The sequence below is a fragment of the Mobula hypostoma genome, chromosome 2, assembly GCF_963921235.1.
Source record: "Mobula hypostoma chromosome 2, sMobHyp1.1, whole genome shotgun sequence".
NCBI classification, from domain to species: Eukaryota; Metazoa; Chordata; class Chondrichthyes; order Myliobatiformes; family Myliobatidae; genus Mobula; species Mobula hypostoma.
The window spans coordinates 60,422,307-60,444,085 of record NC_086098.1 but is presented as its reverse complement, the minus strand read 5'-3'; the positions used below and the strand labels follow the sequence as shown (position 1 = coordinate 60,444,085).

Below are 21,779 nucleotides of genomic sequence, written 5' to 3'. Positions count from 1 at the left end.
GCAGAGACTGATACAGTTTGGCACCACCAGCGTCGCAGGAGTTGTCAGTCAGCATTGAAATCAATGTAGGGCTGCCTTAGGGACTCCAACTCTGTATTTAGTTCCAAAGCTTTCCCCTTGATTGGATATAACCACAAGAAAGAGGAGGTTTGAGATCAGAGTTTTCCTTCTCCTAGATGAGCTGTCAACTATGGCTGATGAACCCCGTCTGCCCAAAGTGGCTGGTTTTAAGACACCAGTAACTCATCTTTGCCCCTTTCCCTGTCAGTAAAAATGGTTATGCCAGGTTTAGTTGCTGAGCCATACATGAAAGTCAGGAGCTGAACTTGCTTGTCAGAGGCTATTTGAGATGCCTGGTATTGGGAGCATTTGACAGGCAGTGGGAACATATCCCCAATACAACTGCCAGCAAAAACAACCTTAACGTCCTGACGAAGGGTCTCGGCCTGAAACGTCGACTGCGCCTCTTCCTACAGATGCTGCTTTGGCCTGCTGCGTTCACCAGCAACTTTGATGTGTGTTGCTTAACCATCAAGTGTTCTGAATAACCAGAATGGATTATTAGGTTTACTGTACTAGATAACCCAATTGTACTTTCAATGTTTAAAGTCATTTTCATATTCATGGATTGGGAAACTAATGACAGACTTTCAGAGGCCACAAAGCAGCATAATAGCATATTGTAAAGGGTTTTCATCCATTCCCTCTCTGTTTGAATAAATAGTAAAAAAGAAAACAATAGAGATAAGGGAACTAATGAAAAGGGGAGACAAAAACTATTCATTTATAGTTCTAATTGGTAGCAAGACTCATTTTAAGTTTGAAACAATTTAAATATTAAAGGTTTATCAGAATAAAATGAGCTACTTACTCAATATCCAACACCATAGAAGGATTAGACAACTCTTTGTCTTGCTCGCTGTCATAAAATAGGATCTTTTTACTGCTCACAACTACATACTGAAAAATAAAATCATATTTGCTTCAGAGAAAATAATATAGTTAAATTGCGAACAGAATATGAAGCGTGGTTTTCTGCAAACAAACATGTAAGTGTCAATGCTATTCATGAACCACCACATAGGCAAAATTCCAGACCACAATGCACAAAATTCGTCATGCAACCAATCATTGATGAGATTTCCTCCCAACATCACAACTGAGTTTCCAAATTGATGACCCATCAGCTGGTTGATAAGTACATAAAGGTCAAGCATTTGGAGCATACACCACAATTAATAGTGCTCTGATGATGTCTCCCAGCATGGTGACGAAACGTTTGCAAGTAAATTGCCACGAGTGGAGATGGTCGCAGTATTAACAACAAAATTATCCAGGATGTTTTTGCACTTGAAGGTGAAGGTTTGTTGATAGATCACTGGCCCAAAATATTAACTCTGCTTTTCTCTCATTTATGCAGTCTGGCCTATGTACAATTTCATCTTATTTTTTCTTTAACTTCAAATAGTCTCTGAGAATATGTTTATTCTCCAGAACTATCCTAGAATAGTAAACAATTTGTAAACACATGATCCAGACAGATTTAGCCATAGATGCCAAACCAGTTTTTAGGAAGGAATATTCAAATTCCATGTAACTCTAGAACATGTAGAAGCAAATACTCAGAGTGGATATCAACCCTAATTAAATAATTTGTCTGTCTTTAACAAAAAATACTTAGCCAAATTGACTCAAATTATTCTCAAGAAAATAAACTTTAAGCAAAGATTTTGCATACAAATAATTGAACACAAGTTCTATTTCTGCCTGCAAATCACCCAAAATTTGCAAATAGAATAAAATGTCCATTTATCAAAGCTATAAGCAGGCATATTATTCCCCCGTGCTGACAGCTACCTTTGAGTGCTCTATTAAGGATGGTCATTACTATCTGTGCCACTGTATGCACATTGCCACAAGTTAGAGATCTTAACTACCAACTTAATTACAAATAATACATTTTAATCAGGCAAAGGACAGCTAGTCTGGTTAATAATAAGGAACTTCTTTGTATACCTGTTTCCGCCACAGAAATTTTTTTGTGTTATTTCTCATGGGCAAGGAAAGCCAGCCTTCCAGTCTGGATTCTACAAAAAGCAGTTAAGAACAATGACAATTAGCCTAAATTTCCGAGTACCAAATGGGTGATATCAGCATCCCTTTCTTATGACACAAGAGGACATTAATCCTACTGAATTGATTCCAGCTCGTGAACACATGCAGCATTCCAATTCTCCCACACACATCTCTCTGCAATCTATGCTCTCTCTTGTATCCCATTAACCCCAGCTCTTACCTTTCTCCTCATTAAAGTTACTATAGGAGACATTTAACACATCAGCATTTCTGTGCATGAGGGAGAAAGCTAGAACCTCCCATGGTGAGTCTTACTTCAGTGATGGACAAGTTGTTGGAGAAGATCCTCAGAGGCAGGATTCATGAGCATTCGGAGAGACAAGCTGATTAGGGATAGTCAGCATGGCTTTGTCAAGGGTAGGTCGTTCCTTACAGCCTTGATTGAATTCTTTGAGGATATAACAAAACACTCTGATGAAGGTAGAGCAGTGGATGTAGTGTATATGGATTTCAGTAAGGCATTTCATAAGGTTCCCCATGCAAGGCTCAATCAGAAAGTAAGGAGGTATGGGAGCCAAGGAGACCTTGCTTTATGGATCCAGAATTGGCTTGCCCTCTGAAGGCAAAGGGTGGTTGTAGATGTTCCACGTTTTGCACGGAGGTCAATGACCAGTGATGTTCCGCAGGGATCTGTTCAGGGACCTCTCATCTTTGTGATTTTTATAAATGACTTGGATGAAGTAGTAAAAGGGTGGGTTAGTAAGTTTGGGGGTGTTGTGGATAGTCTGGAGGGTTGTCAAAGGTTACAGCGGGACAGTGATAGGATGCAAAACTGGGCTGAGAAGTGGCAGATGGAGTTCAACCCAGAGTGTGAGGTGGTTCATATTGGAGGGTCAAATTTGAAGGTAGAATATAATATTAATGGTAAGACTTTTGGCAGTGTGGAGGATCATAGAGATCTTGGAGTCCGTATCTATAGGACACTCAAAGCTATTGTGCAGGTTGGCAGTGTTGTTAAGAAGGTGTATGGTGTGTTGGCATTCATCAACTATGGGATTGAGCTCAGGAGCCGTGAGGTAATGTTGCAGTTATACAAGACCTTGGTCAGACCCTACTTGGAGTACTGTGTTCAATTCTGGTCACCTCACTGCAGGAAGGATGTGGATACTATTGAAAGAGTGCAGAGGAGTTTTACAAGGATGTTGCATGAATTGGAGAGCTGCCTTATGAGAATAGGTTTAGTGAACTCAGCCTTATCTCCTTGGAGCAATGGAGGATGAGAGGTGACTTGATAGAGGTGTATAAGATGATGAGAGGCATTGGTCATGTGGATAGCCAGAGGCTTTTTTCCCCAGGGCTGAAATGGCTAACACGAGGGGGCATAGTTTTAAGGTGCTTGGAAGTAGGTACAGAGGGGATGTCAGGGCTAAGTTTTTCACACAGAGTGGTGGGTGCGTGGAATGCACTGCTTCTGACAGCGGGGGAGGTGGAGACAATAGGGTCTTTTAAGAGACTCTTGGACAGGTACATGGAGCTCAGAAAAATAGAAGGCTATGCAGTAGGGAAATTCTATGCAGCAGGGAAATTCTAGGCAGTTTCCATAGTAGGTTTCATGGTTGGCACAACATTGTGGGCCGAAGGGCCTGTAATGTGTTGCAGATGTCTATGAAAACTACCCCCCACCCCACCTCACCAGTCTAACTTATATATACTCGATTGATATAGTATCAAGAGGTTGTACCCACACTCCTGGAGCTGTAAGCTTCAGCAATTTCAACAATAAGTTCTTATGTTCCAAATATCTATAAGCCACCGTTTACTTTGAATTTGGAATACAATCTTGAAAATATTTGCGAGTGTGAAAAAAGCAATGGAGCAATTTTTGCCAGGCTTAAACTAAATAAATTGAAAGGAAAAGCGCAGAATTATTTCCAATCACAACTTGAAACCTATGCAGGTTCTTCAGCCTTACGGTGATTTAGAATAATATTCTTATGCACTTAATTAAGTGACCCAAAAAACCCAAAACCTGCTAATAGATAAAATTTGACATCCAAACTCAAATTGAAATTTATGTAAATAGCACAGCTCTTAAAATAAAAATCAGCTTTAAACTAGAATTTGCACATTAAGCCAGAACAAAAAGCCATATGATCAACACTGGAGGTTAGGCTAATCAGCTAAGCCAACAATTTGGAAGTTAATAAGGTTATATTTTAGCACTTTGACTAGCATTTTTAGCTAAATATATTCATAGAAATTTAGTTTCTACAGGTAGATCAATTCCAGTTAAGCAAGATAGATTTTTTAAAGATAAAATGGAATCTTTGCAGTGCATTTTAATGATCAATTTTCTTCTGTATCCTCATTTGTGCATCTCCTTCAAACAACATTCTTTGTTGTTATAAAGAACGCCAGGCATACTCTAATATCTGAGTTTTAATAAACACAAGCAGAAAGAGCTTTATCACATGCAGTACATCACCTGCAGAATCAGGTTCAAGCTCAGTTTCAGAATCAGGGTCAGACTGTACGTGTACAATAGGCTCTGTATCGTCGTCTGAGTCAGACTCAGAATCAAAACCATGAAGGTGAGAATAAGAGGGCTTAGTGTCAATGGTGACGGAAGTGGAAGAACGCTTGTAGCTAAAAGACATGGACTCCGTGGTGTGGGATTGAGTGATTCGAACTGAGAAAACCAAGGTGACAAGACAAGTAGAAAAGTGAAGATGTTTACTTTCCATTGTTTTAATTAGTGCAACAAGGATACAACATCAATTAAATTGAACAAAAGTAGTCACGAAGTAAAAGAATGAAATAAGTTAACTATATACAATATTTTGTCTTGCAAAACATATTTTTAGATGGGTGGATGAAACTAATTTTATTAAACTGTAATATAGTAATTTTAGAATTCTATACTTGCTAATGCAAGAAAGCAATACAATTCATCCCATTATCTATGAAGTATTCCATCTTTTCCTTCTTTATGACTTCAGTTGCCTTCTGTAGGTCTTGAAAAACTTCCCAATCCTCTAACTTCTCACTGCTTTTTGATCTATTATATGCCTGTTCTTTTGTTTTTATGATGGTTTTGACTTCTCTTGTCAGCAATGGTTGTGTCATCCTGCCTTTAGAATACTTCTTCATCTTTGGGATGTATATATCCTATGCCTTCCAAATTGCTCCCAGAAATTCTAGCCATTGCAGCTCTGCTGCCATCCCTGCCAATGCTCTTTTCCAATCAATTTTGACCAGTTCCTCTCTCATGCCTCTGTAATTCCCTTTACTCCACTGTAATACTGATACATCCCACTTTAGCTTCTCCTTCTCAAATTGCAGGGTAATTACTATCATATTATGATCACTTATCCCTAAGCTCTCTAATCAATTCTGGTTCATTACACATGCGATCTCCAGGTCAGAAACTGCATTCACTTTGATTAGAAGGGCAAATCATCCCACAGCATGTTGCACAAAACCTTAACTGTCTTTTTGTAATCTACTAGAAAGTTTTACTGTACAGCATGTCAAAACACTATTCCCCAAAATATGAAGAGCTAATGGGGAGTATTTATTTTGCACCTTTAATGTACATCTGGCAGTTGGCTTGTCAACAAAAACTGAGCATTAAAAGGATAAATAGGTTTAAGGAGTTTAAAAATCAAATGATTCACTTTGATGGAGAGGTTTAGATTGGGAATTCCTGTTTTCTCTTAAATATTGTAAACTTTTGTACCTGACTGAAACAGCTAAATTTCAATTTGAAATAAAAATTAATTGTTTTCATGGCACTTTAGTACCCGTTTCCTTAAACAATGAATTACTATTGTCAGTCAGGTCAGAGTGAAGACATTTTACTGTATAATATGGTTTTTTGAGAGGATTTATTCTGTATACTCATGCTTGCCACGAACCAGATGAAGACTTGCTGTTAGTCCTGTGGGGAAGCTACTGTGCCCTCAAAATGTTGCCAAGTTTAGTTAGCAATTAGGAACTCGCATGGTAGATCACCTGAGCCCTGTTAAGTACTCCCACTCCTACATAAGTATTGAAAGTGTTATTATAGAAGATTGATGAGGCAGTAATTTGAAGTGACAGAGAAACTTAGGACTGGAATTTGAACACAGGAATAAGTACACCAGATATAGAGAGTGGAATTGTATCTCTGTACATATTAGTTGACATCATGAAAGATTCTGTGGTGGTTTGACAAATAGGGAGGAGTGGTGTATGTGAAAGAAACAAAAGCTATGGAAAATGTATTGCAAGCCAATGGTGTGACAGCTCAAGATAGAGGAATTTCGTCTTAAGAGTTCAGAAAATCTCCAGGAAATCTCTACCACAGAGAGTTGTGGATGAGCCAGTAAGTCTATTCAACTCCAAGATAGGCTTTTAAACAAGGGAATCAAACATTAGAAGGATTAGGCATGAAAAGCTCAAGTTCAGAGCATCCATAATTTGACTGAATGGCAGAGCAGCCTACTCCTACTTTGTTCTTATGCTCTTATAAGAGATACAGGAAAGATAACAGTGAATGCAAGGGGATTGAGAGAATGCTGAATAAAGCTGAAGGTTAAAAACCAGAGAATGAAAATGCACTTAGTTTAAGGCTAAGGAAAACAGCAGAAGTACCACCACTAGAAAATTTTTGGTATTTGAATAGGCAGTGAGAACAAAGATGTAAAATGAGAGAATTGAAACAAACTTGTATAAAAGGTGAGAAAACACTAGGGATGTAAAGGAACTGATCACAGAATAAAAGCCAAACTGACACCATGACAGAGTCAACTAGGGAAATGGCACTGGTGCAAACAGCTCGACTGATTTCCATCAAAACTATAATGTGAAGCATTTATACATATTAAATTTAACAGCATTTGTTACATAAATTGTACAATTATCCTAGTCACAGAAATTACACTGAATGAGTATTAATCAAGACATTAAATTACCACTAAAATATAACTACATTTAAAGTTTCATTACCCAAAGACTTTTTTTTTTAATTAGGGAGTAAGATATACATACCAGGAAATCCATCATCTGCTTCTGCATCACCAGGACCACTGCCAATACTAGTCGTATCTAGGCCCACATGTATTAGCTGCAGCTGTGAACGAAGCTGTTCAATATCACTGTCTTTGCTGTCTAATGCCATCTGCAGTTCAATACGCACCTGACTTTCTTCTGCAATTTGCTGTGGGAAGATTAAGGTTATATCAGTGAATTATGGTCATTTATATAAAATAACCCTTAAAAAAACAGAACTCTAGTGCAAATAATCAAACCCACACCTCATCTGTATTGCTTTTGTTTCCATATGAGCTTTTACTTCAATTTTTTACTTTATTAAAAGCTGCTCTGTTTGATTTTGCTATTATTCTTTTTAAACATTAGATGTTTTCTACATTCTAGTACCCAATCTCCAAACGTCCTTTCTCGTGACTTCAGTACTTTATCATTACTTTCATATGAACCATAAACAATTTCTTCACAATTGCTTCCCACTACTTTCCCCTAGCAGAGCTTATTGGATTGCTCAACTGACCATTAACTCTACTAAAAAACATCAATTCCACCCATTGTTTACGGCTGCACCCTTTGCTGAATCAACTAATTCTCTTTTCTCAAACCTCACCAATACATGCCACCTTCAAGTCACTTTATTTTGTTAATATTTTAAAATTCATTCGGTAGACCAGTCCAGGGATCTCATCACATATTCTTCATGGGAAACGTATCTCAGATGTCAGAAGAAACAACATACACCTGAAGATTCTTCATCTGACCTGTTTAATAATGCCTATTTCTTCTTCAGAAAGTGACAGGTTCCTATATTGTAACAAGATATCCACACCAAAATTCTGCGTTTTATCAACACACCTACGTCTTCAAATAACAGCAGCTGAAAAACTTCATTTTTAAGTAAACCTTAATTTGTACATATGTTGCTTCAGTTAGCATCTGCTTCTCAAAGCTTTCATATTATGTGTAAAATATGCTTCAAAGTTTCTTCCCGAGGACTTCCGGTAGCGCTCATGGAGTGAAGTCGCGTTCTTGACTCGCTCCATTACCTCTGAGTTTTTTCTCTCTATGGTCAGCTATACTTTAATTAACTATTAAGGCATCAATTTTTACAATACTTTGAATTAAACTGAATTCTCTGACAATTGGATGGAACTTAGATCTGCTATGTCTAAGAACGGGAAAGACGGCAAGGATGGTAAACCTCCGGTTAAACCGAAAGCTACGGATCTCCCTCCGACTGAATCACCGGTGACTTTGGAAGCTATATCGGAGTTAATTCAGAGGGAAATTTCAACCTCTGTTAGGGAGATGATTCGTACAGAAATTATGGGCTTTGTTAAAGACCTGATTCATATGGAAATCTCAACTAAGTTCCAGAAAATTGCCGATTTAATTGATAAGATGCAAACATGTATTGCGGAACATCAGTCGGCTATATCTGGTCTTCAAAAATCCGCGCAACAAAGTGAGCTTAAGATGGGGAAAGTCGAAGAAACAATTAATGTAATGAAGAAGAAACTTGACTTTTTGACTTTTAAAAACTCTGACTTGGAATCTAGAATGCGACGGCAGAATTTACGAATGATTGGCGTCAGGGAAGCCGTGGAAGCTAACAACCCTATGAAATATTTCTCTCAACTTTTAAAAGATGCATTCCCTACTGTATTTCCTGACCAACCACCGCTACTGGATCGTGTTCACAGAATCCCATCATACTCGTCTAGGTCAGATAGACCTAGGCATGTTATCTTACGTTTTCATTACTTTCAAGATAAGGAGAGACTGTTTCGATTCGCTCGATCTAAAGGTTTCATTGATTTTTCGGATCTTAAGTTCCGATTCGTGGAAGATTTCAGTAAACCAATCTGGGACCAACGGGTCCGTTACAGATCCGTGATGTCGGAATTCTATAAGATGGATTTAAGACCAGCGCTGCTGTACCCTGCACGTCTAAGGATTCGCATGTTAGATGGAGCTCTTCGTTTTTTTGATTCTCCATCGGATGCCCAGAGTTATCTGGATCAACTTTCATCTTCAACATCTTAATTGCCTTTTTTTAATTTTCTCCGTTGATCGGAGGCTGTGAATTGGTTGGTTTTAACTTTTCTGTGCCCTATTTGGGCAGAAAAGTTTACTTTCGATTTCTTAATATGGCTGCTAAACTTTCTTTTTAACTGCGTCATTTCTTTCTTTTCCCAGGGGATTCTGGGTGGTTACTTCCCTTTTGTCATCTTACGTATTTCCTGTGCGGCCTTAAATTTTGTAGTTTTTTTTAAATTTTATTCTGTTTTGCTTTTTATAATCATTTTATGTTAATAATCCTATTTTTTTTGTTGCTGTGTCTATTCATGAGTTTGAGGTTTATTGTGGTTTTTTTTAATATATACTTTCCGGCTTTTGTTCTGTTCTGTGTGTATTTTAATTGAGCTAACTTTTTTTTACTTATTTTTTACTGTTTTACAATTAGCTGATCCTTTTCATATTTATACCTTTTTTTTAGGGAGCGTATACCGGAAGTCATGGGGGTAGTTTTAGCGCTTGCTTCTTTCTGGCGGGTCTGCTTTAGATTTCGCCTTGGGGTCCTGGGGTGGGGGGCGGTGGGAGGGGCTTCACGTTTTAGTTTGTTTCTCTTTGGGCTATATACATTATTGAAGTATTGGTTACGTCCTTTTCCCCGGTATCTTTTGTATGTTCTGTTTCCTCTCCGGGTCTGTGGGTCGCGCCTATTGTCAATCCTCCTTGTTATGGGTTGACTTTAGGATTTATGGAGTCTATTATTAATTTTGTCTCCTGGAATACTAATGGTCTTAATCATCCTATTAAAAGGAAAAAAGTTTTTAAAGTGTTCCGGAGACTTAAAGCACAAATTTTATTTTTACAAGAGACCCATGTACGGAGGGGGGACAGACTACGTTTTTTCAAATTTTGGAAGGGACAACAATTTCATTCGAACTCCAATGCTAAGATTCGAGGCGTCTCTATCTTTATAGACTCCTCAGTTACTTTTATACAACAGGATATTATCTCTGATCCGAATGGTAGATTTTTATTGGTTAGTGGTTTATTATTTAATAAAAAAGTAGTTTTGGTTAATGTTTATGCTCCTAATATGGATTGTCCGGAATTTTATAAATCATTGTTTGATCAGTTTCCGAATTTGAACGAGTTTTCATTGATTTGGGGCGGAGATCTTAATACCTGTTTATCTCCAGCTTTGGACCGTTCGGCTCCTTTACGGACTTTACCTAATAAATCTGCAAATTTGATTAATTTTTTCCTTTCTGATTCTGGGTCGACGGACATTTGGCGTTTTCTGCATCCTCAGGAAAAAGATTTTTCCTTCTTTTCACATGTTCATCATTCCTATTCAAGAATTGATTATTTTTTCATTGATTCTCGTCTCATTTCTTCAGTGATTAAATGTGATTATGATTCTATAACCATTTCGGATCATGCTCCACTTAAGCTTTCTATTAAAATTATGGCCAATATACCAAACAATAGACAATGGCGTTTTAATTCGCTGTTGCTTCAGGACTCGGACTTTGTTAATTTTATGAATGAACAGATTGAGCTTTTTTTTACAATTAACCATACAGAAGATATTTCGGTTAACACTCTTTGGGACACTTTTAAAGCCTATATTCGGGGTCAGATTATTTCGTATTCCGTTGCTTTGAGGAAGAAACAGAAGCAGGAGGAGATGGTAATTGTGGACAAGATTAAAGAAATTGATAAGAAATATGTTATGGCTCCTTCTGAGGAGCTATACAAACAAAGAACTGAACTTCAAATGGAACACAGTTTACTACTCTCGTCCTCGATTGTAAACCAATTAAAGAAAACAAGAAGTGATTTTTATGTTCACAGTGATAAAATTGGCAAGCTGCTGGCTAATCAATTGAAATCTAATTATGTTAAATCTCAAATCAATCAGATTTATAACCAAAATGATCGATTGATATTGGATCATGTGGGGATTAATCAAACCTTTTGTGATTTTTATTCTTCTTTATACCAATCAGAGTCTCCTCGAGATTCTAAATATATGAATGATTTTTTAGATAAGTTAGACTTCCCTCTGATTTCACAGGATATGTCTTCTTTATTAGATACTTCCATTACAATGGATGAGATTAAGAATGTTATTTTTTCTATGAATCTGGGGAAAGCTCCTGGCCCTGATGGGTTTACCGTTGAATTTTATAAATGTTTTGCTTCTTTATTGATTCCTTGGCTCTATAAGGTTTTTGAGGCTTCTTTGAAACTTGGTAAACTTCCGGAATCTTTTAATAGAGCATCAATTTCTTTAATACTAAAGAAGGATAAAGACCCTGCTCAATGTGCATCTTATAGACCAATATCTTTATTAAATGTTGATTCTAAAGTTTTTTCTAAGTTATTAGCAAATAGACTAGAAAAAGTACTTCCTTCTATTATTTCGGAAGACCAAACGGGTTTTATTAAAGGTCGTTACTCTTTTTATAATATTCGTACATTGTTAAATATCGTTTATACTCCCTCACAAAATGTTCCTGAGTGTGTTATTTCTTTAGATGCCGAGAAAGCTTTTGATAGAGTAGAATGGCCTTATTTATTTAAGGTGCTTGAAATGTTTAATTTTAGCTTGAAATTTATATCCTGGATTAAACTGTTATATTATTCCCCTGTAGCCTCGGTTCGTACTAACTCCTTAAACTCACCTTTTTTTCCTCTCTTTCGTGGTACTCGACAAGGCTGTCCTCTTAGTCCCCTATTATTTGATATTGCATTAGAACCTCTTGCAATTGCTATTCGAGAATCTTTAAATATTACTGGGATAACTCGGGGATTAAAGTCCCATAAATTATCACTCTATGCTGATGATTTACTTTTATATATTTCTAATCCTGAGAGATCCATTCCTGCTGTTTTAGAGTTATTAGCACAATTTGGTCTTTTCTCAGGTTATAAATTAAATCTTAGTAAGAGTGAACTTTTTCCGATTAAAGTTTCTTCCCAAGCTATTACTTTACAAAGTAATTGTCTGCACATCAGAATATAAAATTTTACTGCGCTGTCCTCGGCCACTTATCCGCTTTTGAGAACATTTGCAGAATTAATCCCCCGAAAGTGCGAGGCATGTGGGCAGGAACATCGTTACAAACCATTGTAATGGAACAAAGAGCAGAAAAAATTGAAGCACTGCTACATAATAAAATTGACAGAGTCTGTACATATCACAATTGGGATCTTAACAAATAAAAATTGCTATCTTTGCCTGTAGAGCAAATTTCATGCATCATCTTACCGCTTGCATTTCATTGAGCTCTTTCTGGTATTTGATCATCATTTGTGTTAGTTTTTCCCGCTCTGACCTTAGCTCTAATTGCAGTTTTCGATTTTCTTTTTCTTTTTTACGAACATCAGTGTCATTTCCACGCTTCCCATGGTCCCTCTTCATATCCTTGCGATTCATAATTTCGGCTAATTTATTGACAGCCTGAAAGATAAAACTATTTTCTTGAGAATTTGCATTTGAGAATGTAATTCCTTCAGCAAAGAACAATTTGCCCAGTAAGTCCCAAAGTATGTCTGTAAAAAAAATCTTTCACTTAGAGTCAGTTACTGAATAAATTTGTACATATTTCATCAACAATGTAATAATATGCAACATTCAGCTTTACAAAACTGAGCACGTTTGACTCTAGTATTCTTTCAGACTAGAAGATATAGGAGTAAAATTAGGTTATTTGGCCCATCAAGTCTGCTCTGCGAATCATGGCTGATTTATTTCCCCTCTCAATCCAATTTCTCCTGTCTTCTCTACGTAACCTTTGGCATGCTTACTAATTTAAAATCTATCAACCTCTGCTTTAAATAAACCCAATAGCTTGACCTCCACAGCCAAACCTGGCAATGAATTCCAGATTCACCACCCTCTTGCTAAAGAAATTCCTTCTCATTTCTGTTGTAAAGGGACTTCCTTCTATTCTGAGGCTGTGCCCTCTGCTTGTAGACTCTCCCACTACTGGAAACATCCTTTCCACGAGGCTTTTCAGTATTAAGTTTAAGTTTCATTAGGATCCCTCCACCCACCCTCATTCTTGTAAACGACTGAGTACAGGCCCAGAGCCATCAAATACTCCTCATACATTAACACTTACATTCTTGTAAACTTCCTCTGGACTCTCACCAATGCCAGTGCATCTTTTATTTGATATGTGGCCCAAAACTGCTTACAAAACTCTAAATGTGGTCTCACAAATGCCTTTTAAAACTTGCTTCAGGAAAGCTTCAATTATACCAGTGCCCAAGAAGAACATGGTAATCTGCGTCAATGACTATCATCCAGTAACACTTACATCCACTGTGATGTGACAGGTTAGTGATGAAACTTATCAACTTCTGTCTGAGAAGTGACTTAGATCTGCTTCAATTTGTCTATCAGCACAAAAGATGCCATTTCATTAGCTCTTCATTCAACCCTGGAACATCTGGACAGCAAAATGCACATCAGATGCATACATCAGGATGCTCTTGACTACAGCTCAACATTCAATACCATCATCCCCTCAAAACTAATTAATAAGCTGCAAGACCTTCGCCTCAATACCTCTTTGTGCAATTGGACGGTTGATTTCCTCACTTGCAGACCCCAGTCTGGATTGGCAATAATATCTCCACAATCTCCATCAGCACAGGTGCACTATAAGGTTATGCGCATACACCCCCCACCACCACTCTACTCACTTCATACTTAAGACTGTGAGGTTAAACACAGTTCTAATGGCATATCTAAGTATACTGATATACACTATGTCATTGGTTAAATCAAAGGTGGTGACAAATCAGCATATAGGAGGGAGATTGAACAGCATACAGGAGAAGCTTAGTGATGCCAGAATAACCTCTCTCTCAATGTCAGTAAGACCAAGGAGCTGATTATTGACTTCAGGAGGAGGAAACTGGGAAGACCATGAGCCAGTTCTCTTTGGGGGAAATCAAAGGTGGAGAGGGTCAACAACTTTAATTCCTTGATGTGATCATTTCAGAGGATCTGTCTTGGGCGCAGATACACAAAAATCAGAACAGTGACTCTACTTCCTTAGAAGTTTGTGAAGATTTGACATGTTATCTAAAGATCTGACAAATTTCTTTCGATGTGTGGCAGAAAGTATATTTATTGGTTGCTTCACAGCTTGAAGTGGAAACACCAATGCCCTTCAAAAGAAAATCCTCCAAAAAGTGGTGGATATGGCCTAGCCCATCATGGGTAAAGCCCTCCCCACCACTGAGCACACCACTGAGTGCTGTTGCAGGAAAACAACATCCATTATCAAGGACTCCCACTGCCCAGACCATGCTCTCTTCTCGAAGCTGAATCAGGAAGGTCGTATAGGAGCCTCAGGACCCACAACACCAGGTTCAGAAACAATTACCCTTCAGTCATCAGGCCCTTGAACCAGTGGATATAACTTTACTAACCCCATCACTGAGCCATTCCCACAACTTATGGACTCACTTTTGAAAGATTCTTTGTCTCATGCGCTTGACATTATTTATTTATTTATTTTTAAAGTTTTTCTCATCTCAAGCTGGTATAACCTGAGGTGCAGGCGGAGCCAAGCATGCACATTTCTCAATCGCAACAACTTTCAGAGTATTTTAGTAGTGTTTAGTATTGTGGTTTTCTGAAGGTTTACATAGATATGTACAGGAGTACAGGGCACAGGAGTACATTCAGCCAGAGGCTCATTCCACCGAGATGCAACACTGAGCGTCATAGGAAGTCATTCCTGCCTGTGGCTATCAAACTTTACAACTCCTCCCTTGGAGGGTCAGACATCCTGAGCCAATAGGCTGGTCCTGGACTTATTTCATAATTTACTGGCATAATTTACATATTACTATTTAACTATTTATGGTTCTATTACTATTTATTATTTATGGAGCAGCTGTAACAAAAACCAATTTCCCCCAGGATTAATAAAGTATGACTACGACTATATTGTTGTGTAGCCCTAAATGTTTAATGCTATTGTGTAATGCGCTTGGAATGGTAACAGTTGTAGATACTACTAATGGGACAATGTATACCCTGCTTATGTTCTAAAGTCTTTCAATTTCCTCTTTTAATTCAGCATATTTCTGGTTCTTCACTTGTTAACTTCTGTAAGTTATGTGTTTGGAATGAATATATCTATTTAGTAAGTTGTTCTTGCTTGTTATCCTGTATTAATATATCTGGATGGTTATTATGGATTGTTTGATCTATAATAACGGATCAGTCATAAAAACAATTGTGGGATTCTGACTCTAAAACTGGATCTCGCTTGTATTTATACTGTAGTAAGGTATGATTTCTTCAAGAAATTTGTATTCTAAAGCAAGATTTTGAAAAATGATGTTTGCCACTTAATTGTGCCTGTGTAAGTAATCAGATCGAGCTAAACTGATACAGATTCTGAAATGTGTTGGATTGTTTTTGTTTTTTGTTCTTGGCACTTTCTACATTTATCACCTTGAATTTGTTGGTCTTTTAATATGTATTTATGATAATTTTGTGTTAACCACATGGTCCTGGTATTGCCACAAGGAACCCTTCTGTTTCTGGGAAGAGGTCATCAGCTCTGAGCCAGGCGATACACGCTTCCTTGTTAACATCAAATCTGCTCAGACTGTGGGGATGCCTTCCATGGAGGGTCATGATCTTTCATTGGTCAACTTTTTCTTCAATAGTGATAATGTCTTCTATTTCTGGGTTGTGCTCTCATTTAAGTTTAGTGGTGTATACTTTCATCAGAATTGCATATGCTCGCATAGAGCACTGAATCCTGTTTTCATTGATGAAAGTATATCCTTAGAAGTTTTATCTAACTGTTGTGTAGATTTTTAATGTAAGATTATCCCTCTTCCCCCTTCTGTCCTAGGTAGCTTTAATTTAAGCGCATTCAAGTATACATAATGTTTTCTGAAATTTGTCATTTCAGTTCTTATTTTTCTTTGTAAATTTTCCAAACTGGTTTTGGTCCAAGATATTATGCCAAAGAATACATAAAAATAGGTTTGTCCCTTCTGTTGCGTGCGGTCTTTCATTCATTTTACTATGTTTCTTGGATTTGCTCTGTCTGGTCACAAGAAAACGAATCTCAAGGCTGTATATGGTGACATATAGGTTACTTTGAGCATTACATCCTTGCTTTTATATTCTAGCACTCTCGAAATGAATGCTTGCAGAATTTATCCAGTAAAAAGACAGGCAAAGGAATACTGAAACACAAGGGGAGGTTGATGTGCCTGGATAGAATAGATGTATCTGTTACTAGTCCTGATGAAGAGTCTCAGCCTGAAGCATTGACTTAACTCTTTTCCATAGATGCTGCCTGGCCTGCTGAGTTCCTCCAGCATTTTATGTGTGTTGCTTGACTTTCCAGCATCTGTAGATTTTCTCTTGTTTGACCATGGAGGTAGAATCCAGTTTGCAGGATAAGTGCAATGACATTGTCAGTAAGTATATTTTAGAAGACCCTGCTGTAGATAATTTTATTAATAATGATGTTAATAGCTCTAGTGGGGATAGGACATCTAGTTCTCAGCTTGCTTTTATATTCCAGTGCCTGTGAAATGAATGCTACCGATTCAACCTGCAAGTTAACCTTTCCAGGGAATCCTTCTATCAAAGTGCATGATTATACACTTCGCTATACTGTATTCCATCTGCCACTTCTTTGTCCATTCTTCTAATCTGTGTCCAAAGCCTTTTACAGATCATAAGATATAGGAGCAGAAGTAGGCCATTCAGCCCATCGAGTATGCTCCACCAATCATGGGTTGATCCAATTGTTCCAGTCATCCCCACTCCCCTGCCTTCTCCCCACACACTTTGATGTCTGGATAACCAAGAATCTATCTATTGCTGCCTTAATGACTTGGCCTCCACAGCTGCTTGTGGCAACAAATTCCACAGATTTACCACCCTTTAACTAAAGTAATTTCTCCACATCTGTCCCCAGCGGCCTCAATGACTACAGACCGGTGGCATTGACCTCCCACATCATGAAGACCCTGGACAGACTTGTTCTGGAGCTGCTCCGGCCTATGGTCAGGCCACACTTAAATCCCCTCCAGTTTGCCTACCAGCCCCGACTAGGAGTTGAGGATGCCATCGTCTACCTGCTGAACCGTGTCTACGCCCACCTGGACAAGCCAGCGAGCACTGTGAGGGTCATGTTTTTTGACTTCTCCAGTGCATTCAACACCATACGCCCTGCTCTGCTGGGGGAGAAGCTGACAGCGATGCAGGTGGATGCTCCCTTGGTATCATGGATTCTTGATTACCTGACTGGCAGACCACAGTACGTGTGCTTGCAACACTGTGTCCGACAGAGTAATCAGCAGCACTGGGGCTCCACAGGGGACAGTCTTGTCTCCCTTTCTCTTCACCATTTACACCTCGGACCAACTACTGCACAGAGTCTTGTCATCTTCAGAAGTTTTTGGATGACTCTGCCATAGTTGGATGCATCAGCAAGGGAGATGAGGTTGAGTACAGGGCTACTGTAGGAAACTTTGTCACATGGTGTGAGCAGAATTATCTGCAGCTTAATGTGAAAAAAACTAAGGAGCTGATGGTAGACCTGAGGAGAGCTAAGGTACCGGTGACCTCTGTTCCCATCCAGGGGGACAGTGTGGATAGGGTGGAGGATTACAAATACCTGGGGATACGAATTGACAATAAACTGGACTGGTCAAAGAACACTGAGGCTGTCTACAAGAAGGGTCAGAGCCGTCTCTATTTCCTGAAGAAACTGAGGTCCTTTAACATCTGCCAGACGATGCTGAGGATGTTCTATGCGTCTGTGGTGGCCAGTGCTATCATGTTTGCTGTTGTGTGCTGGGGCAGCAGGCTGAGGGTAGCAGACACCAACAGAATCAACAAACTTATTCGTAAGGCCAGTGATGTTGTGGGGATGGAACTGGACTCTCTCACGGTGGTGTCTGAAAAGAGGATGCTGTCTAAGTTGCACGCCATCTTGGACAATGTCTCCCATCCACTACATAATGTTCTGGGTGGGCACAGGAGTACATTCAGCCAGAGACTCATTCCTCCAAGATGCAGCACAGAGCATCATAGGAAGTCATTCCTGCCTGTGGCCATCAAACTTCACAACTTCTCCCTTGGAGGTTCAGACACCCTGTGCCGATAGGCTGGTCCCAGACTTATTTCATAATTTACTGGCATAAGTTTACATATTACTATTTAACTACTTATGGTTCTATTACTATTTATTATTTATGGTGCAACTGTAACGAAAACCAATTTCCCCCTGGGATCAATAAAGTATAACTATGACTATAAATAAATGGACGTCCTTCAATCCTGAAGTCATGCCCTCTTGTCCTAGACAGTCCCCTACCAAGGGAAATAACTTTGCCATATCTAATCTGTTCAGGCCTTTTAACATTTGGAATGTTTCTATGAGATCCCCCCTCATTCTCCTGAACTCCAGGGAATACAGCCCAAGAGCTGCCAGACATTCCTCATATGGTAACCCTTTCATTCCTAGAATCATTCTCATGAATCTTCTCTGAACCCTCTCCTATCAGTATATCTTTTCTAAAATAAGGAGCCCAAAATTGCACACAATACTCCAAGTATGGTCTCACGAGTGCCTTATAGAGCCTCAACATCATATCCCTGCTCTTATATTCTATACTTCTAGAAATGAATACCAACATTGCATTTGCCTTCTTCACCACTGACTCAAACTGGAGGTTAACTGTTAGGGTATCCTGCACAAGGACTTCCAAGTCCTTTTGCATCTCTGCATTTTGAATTCTCTCCCCATCTAAATAATAGTCTCCATTTATTTCTTCCACCAAAGTGCATAACCATATACTTTCCAACATTGTAAGACTCCCTGCTTCTCAGCATTACCTGCCCACTCACTGCTTGTATCATCAACAGACTTGACCACAAAGCCATGAATTCCATCATCCAGATTATTGACACATAATATGAAAAGCAGCAGACCAACAGACTCCTGTGAAACACTACCAATCACCAGCAGCCAAAGACTCCTTTTCTTCATACAATTTGCCTTCTGCCAGTCAGCCAATCTTCTGTGCATGCTGGTATCTTTCCATGGGTTTTTATCTTGTTTAGCAGCTGCATATGTGACACCTTGTCAGAGGTCTTCCAAAATTCAATATCCATTAATTCTTCTCTGTCTATTCTGCCTGTTATTTCCTTAAAGGATTCCAACAAATTTGTCAGGCATGATTTCCCCTCAGCCTACTTTATCATGTGTCTCCATTCCTTCTTAAAGTGTGGACTGACATTGCAATTTCCAATCCTCCAGAAACATTCCAAACTCTAGCGATTCTTTAAATATCATTACTAATGCTTCCACAATCTTTTCAGATGCATCTTTCAGAACCATGGAGTGAAGTCATTCTGGTCCAGGTGACTTCTACACCTTCAGACCTTTCAGCTTCCAATGGTACTGCTTAGTAATAGCGACCATACTGATTCTTCCCCCCCTGACACTCTTGAATTTCTGACACGTGACATGAAATACTCATTCAGTTCACCTAGCATTTCTTTGCTCCACATTACTACTCCTCCTCCAGTATCATTTTCCAGTGGTCCAAAGTCCACTTTCACTCTTCATATACCTGAAAAAAAAACTTCTGGTATCCTCTTCTATATTATCAGCTAGCTTACCTTTTCATCTTTTCACTGTTTAATGCAGTTTTAGTTGCCTTCTGTTGGTTTTGAAAAGCTCCCAAATCCTCTAGCTTCCCACTAATTTTGCAACATTGTACAGGCTGTCTTTTGCTTACATGCTGTCTTTGACTTCCCTCGTCAGTCATCGTCGCCTCATCGTCCTTTAGAATGCTGCTTCTTGCTTGTTATGAACTGATCCTGCATCTTCTGAGCTACTCCCAGAAACTCCAGCCAGTGCTGCTCTACCATCATTCCTGCTAGTGTCCTTTGAATCAACTTTGGCCAGCTTCCATTATGCCTCTATAGCTCTGTTTACTCCATTATAATGCCAATACATCCGATTTTTGCCTCTCCTCTCAAATTGCAGGGTGAGTTGTATGATATTTATTTATTGAGATGTAGCATGCAAAAGGCCTTTCAGGCCGCACTGTCATGCTACCCCCTGAATTAAATCACAGCTAAGTCACAGGACAATTTACAATGACCAATTAAACTACTAACTGGTATGTCTTTGGAATGTGGGAGGAAACTGGAGCACCTAGAAGAAACCCATGCAGTCATGGAAAGAATGTACAAAATCTTTACAGGCAGCGGCAGGAATTGAAACCTGGGTCACTGGTACTGTAAAGCGCTGTGCTAACCACTACGCTACCATGCACCTCAATTATTAGGATCACCACCTCCTAAGGGTTCCTTTATTTTAAGCTCCCCAAGTCAATCCTAGTACATTACACAACATCTAATCCAGAATTGTCTCTTTTCCACCAGTGGGCTTCACCACAAGTTGCTCTAAAAAGTATTCTATAAATGCTTTCTCTTGGAATCAAGCACCAATCTGATTTTCCCAATTTACCTGCATATCAACAATCCCATGACCATTGCCCTTTTGACATGTCATTTTTATCCCCTGCTGTAACTTGTATCCCACATCCTGACTACTGTTTGGAAGCCTGGATATCACTCCCATCAGGGTCTCTCTACCCTTGCAGTTTTTCAAATCTACCCACAAAGATTCTACAACTTCTGATCCTATATCACTTCTAAGGATTTGATTTCATTTTATTTTTAACCAACAAAGCCACCATAAGATATCTGCTCCCCTGCCTGTCCTTTCAATACAACGTGTATCCTTGAATGTTAAGGTTTGAGCTGTGATCTTCGTTCAGCCTTGACTCTGAGTACGTCATATCTGCCAATTTCTAACAATTTCAACTACAAGATCATATACCTTGTTTCATATACTTGTGTATTCAAATATAACACCTTCAGTCCTGTATTTAGCATCCTTTAAAAGTGGAATGTCCATATGAGGCAGTGCTGCAACCAGTCAGGATGCTCTCCACTATACATGTGCAAAAACTTCTAGAGTCTTTGGCGACACACTGGATCTCCTCAAACTCCTAAAGTAGTATTAACAGCCGACAAGCATTCTTTGTGAGAGCATCAATGTGCTGGGATTTTATTTTACAACTCTTGTAATATAGCTCAATAGAATCTGACATTCATTTATTCACCCAGGTAACTGCACACAGGGATAGGCAAGGCAAGAAATCATTTGTAGACTGAAACCTTGAAGAAATTAAATCAAATCCTTAGAAACAATTTCCACTGATCAGAAGATGCTTTCAACTATATAGGCGTGGAGAAGGGTTCCAAGATCAGGATATTTAATAAATCAGGGCAAAGTGAGGAAAGCAAAGGCACAGCGCAGCAAAGAGGAAACTAACAAGTGTAACAAGCTGAGGCAGAAAATATAAACAAAAAGTATGTCGTATGAACAAATCCACTTAGTAAAAACTATATATAATCATAAATAACAGGCAAAATACTCTGGGGGTAATTGTCTACACACCCAAAGTGTGACCTCTTGAGAGGGTACAGCATAACTGGGGAAATATCAGGAATACATTTGAATGAAACTGCAATTGTAATGGGAGATTTCAATCCACATATTAATAGG

The 21,779-nt window shown here is 38.8% G+C and overlaps 1 protein-coding gene across 4 annotated transcripts in view; it reads right to left on the bottom strand.

The window, feature by feature from the left end:
* rock2a (rho-associated, coiled-coil containing protein kinase 2a) overlaps positions 1 to 21,779 on the bottom strand; it is a 259,822-nt gene that overhangs the window by 14,441 nt on the left and 223,602 nt on the right. For 2 of the 4 annotated variants that reach the window (XM_063037545.1, XM_063037552.1), the window contains exons 25-29: positions 12,398 to 12,589; positions 7,108 to 7,276; positions 4,562 to 4,765; positions 2,017 to 2,087; positions 872 to 960 (exon numbers count right to left, since the gene is read on the bottom strand). In XM_063037545.1, the coding sequence (XP_062893615.1) occupies positions 872 to 960; positions 2,017 to 2,087; positions 4,562 to 4,765; positions 7,108 to 7,276; positions 12,398 to 12,589 (725 nt within the window). The remainder of the gene's footprint in view (positions 1 to 871; positions 961 to 2,016; positions 2,088 to 4,561; positions 4,766 to 7,107; positions 7,277 to 12,397; positions 12,590 to 21,779) is intronic. The other 2 variants (XM_063037559.1, XM_063037566.1) reach the window with 1 other exon arrangement.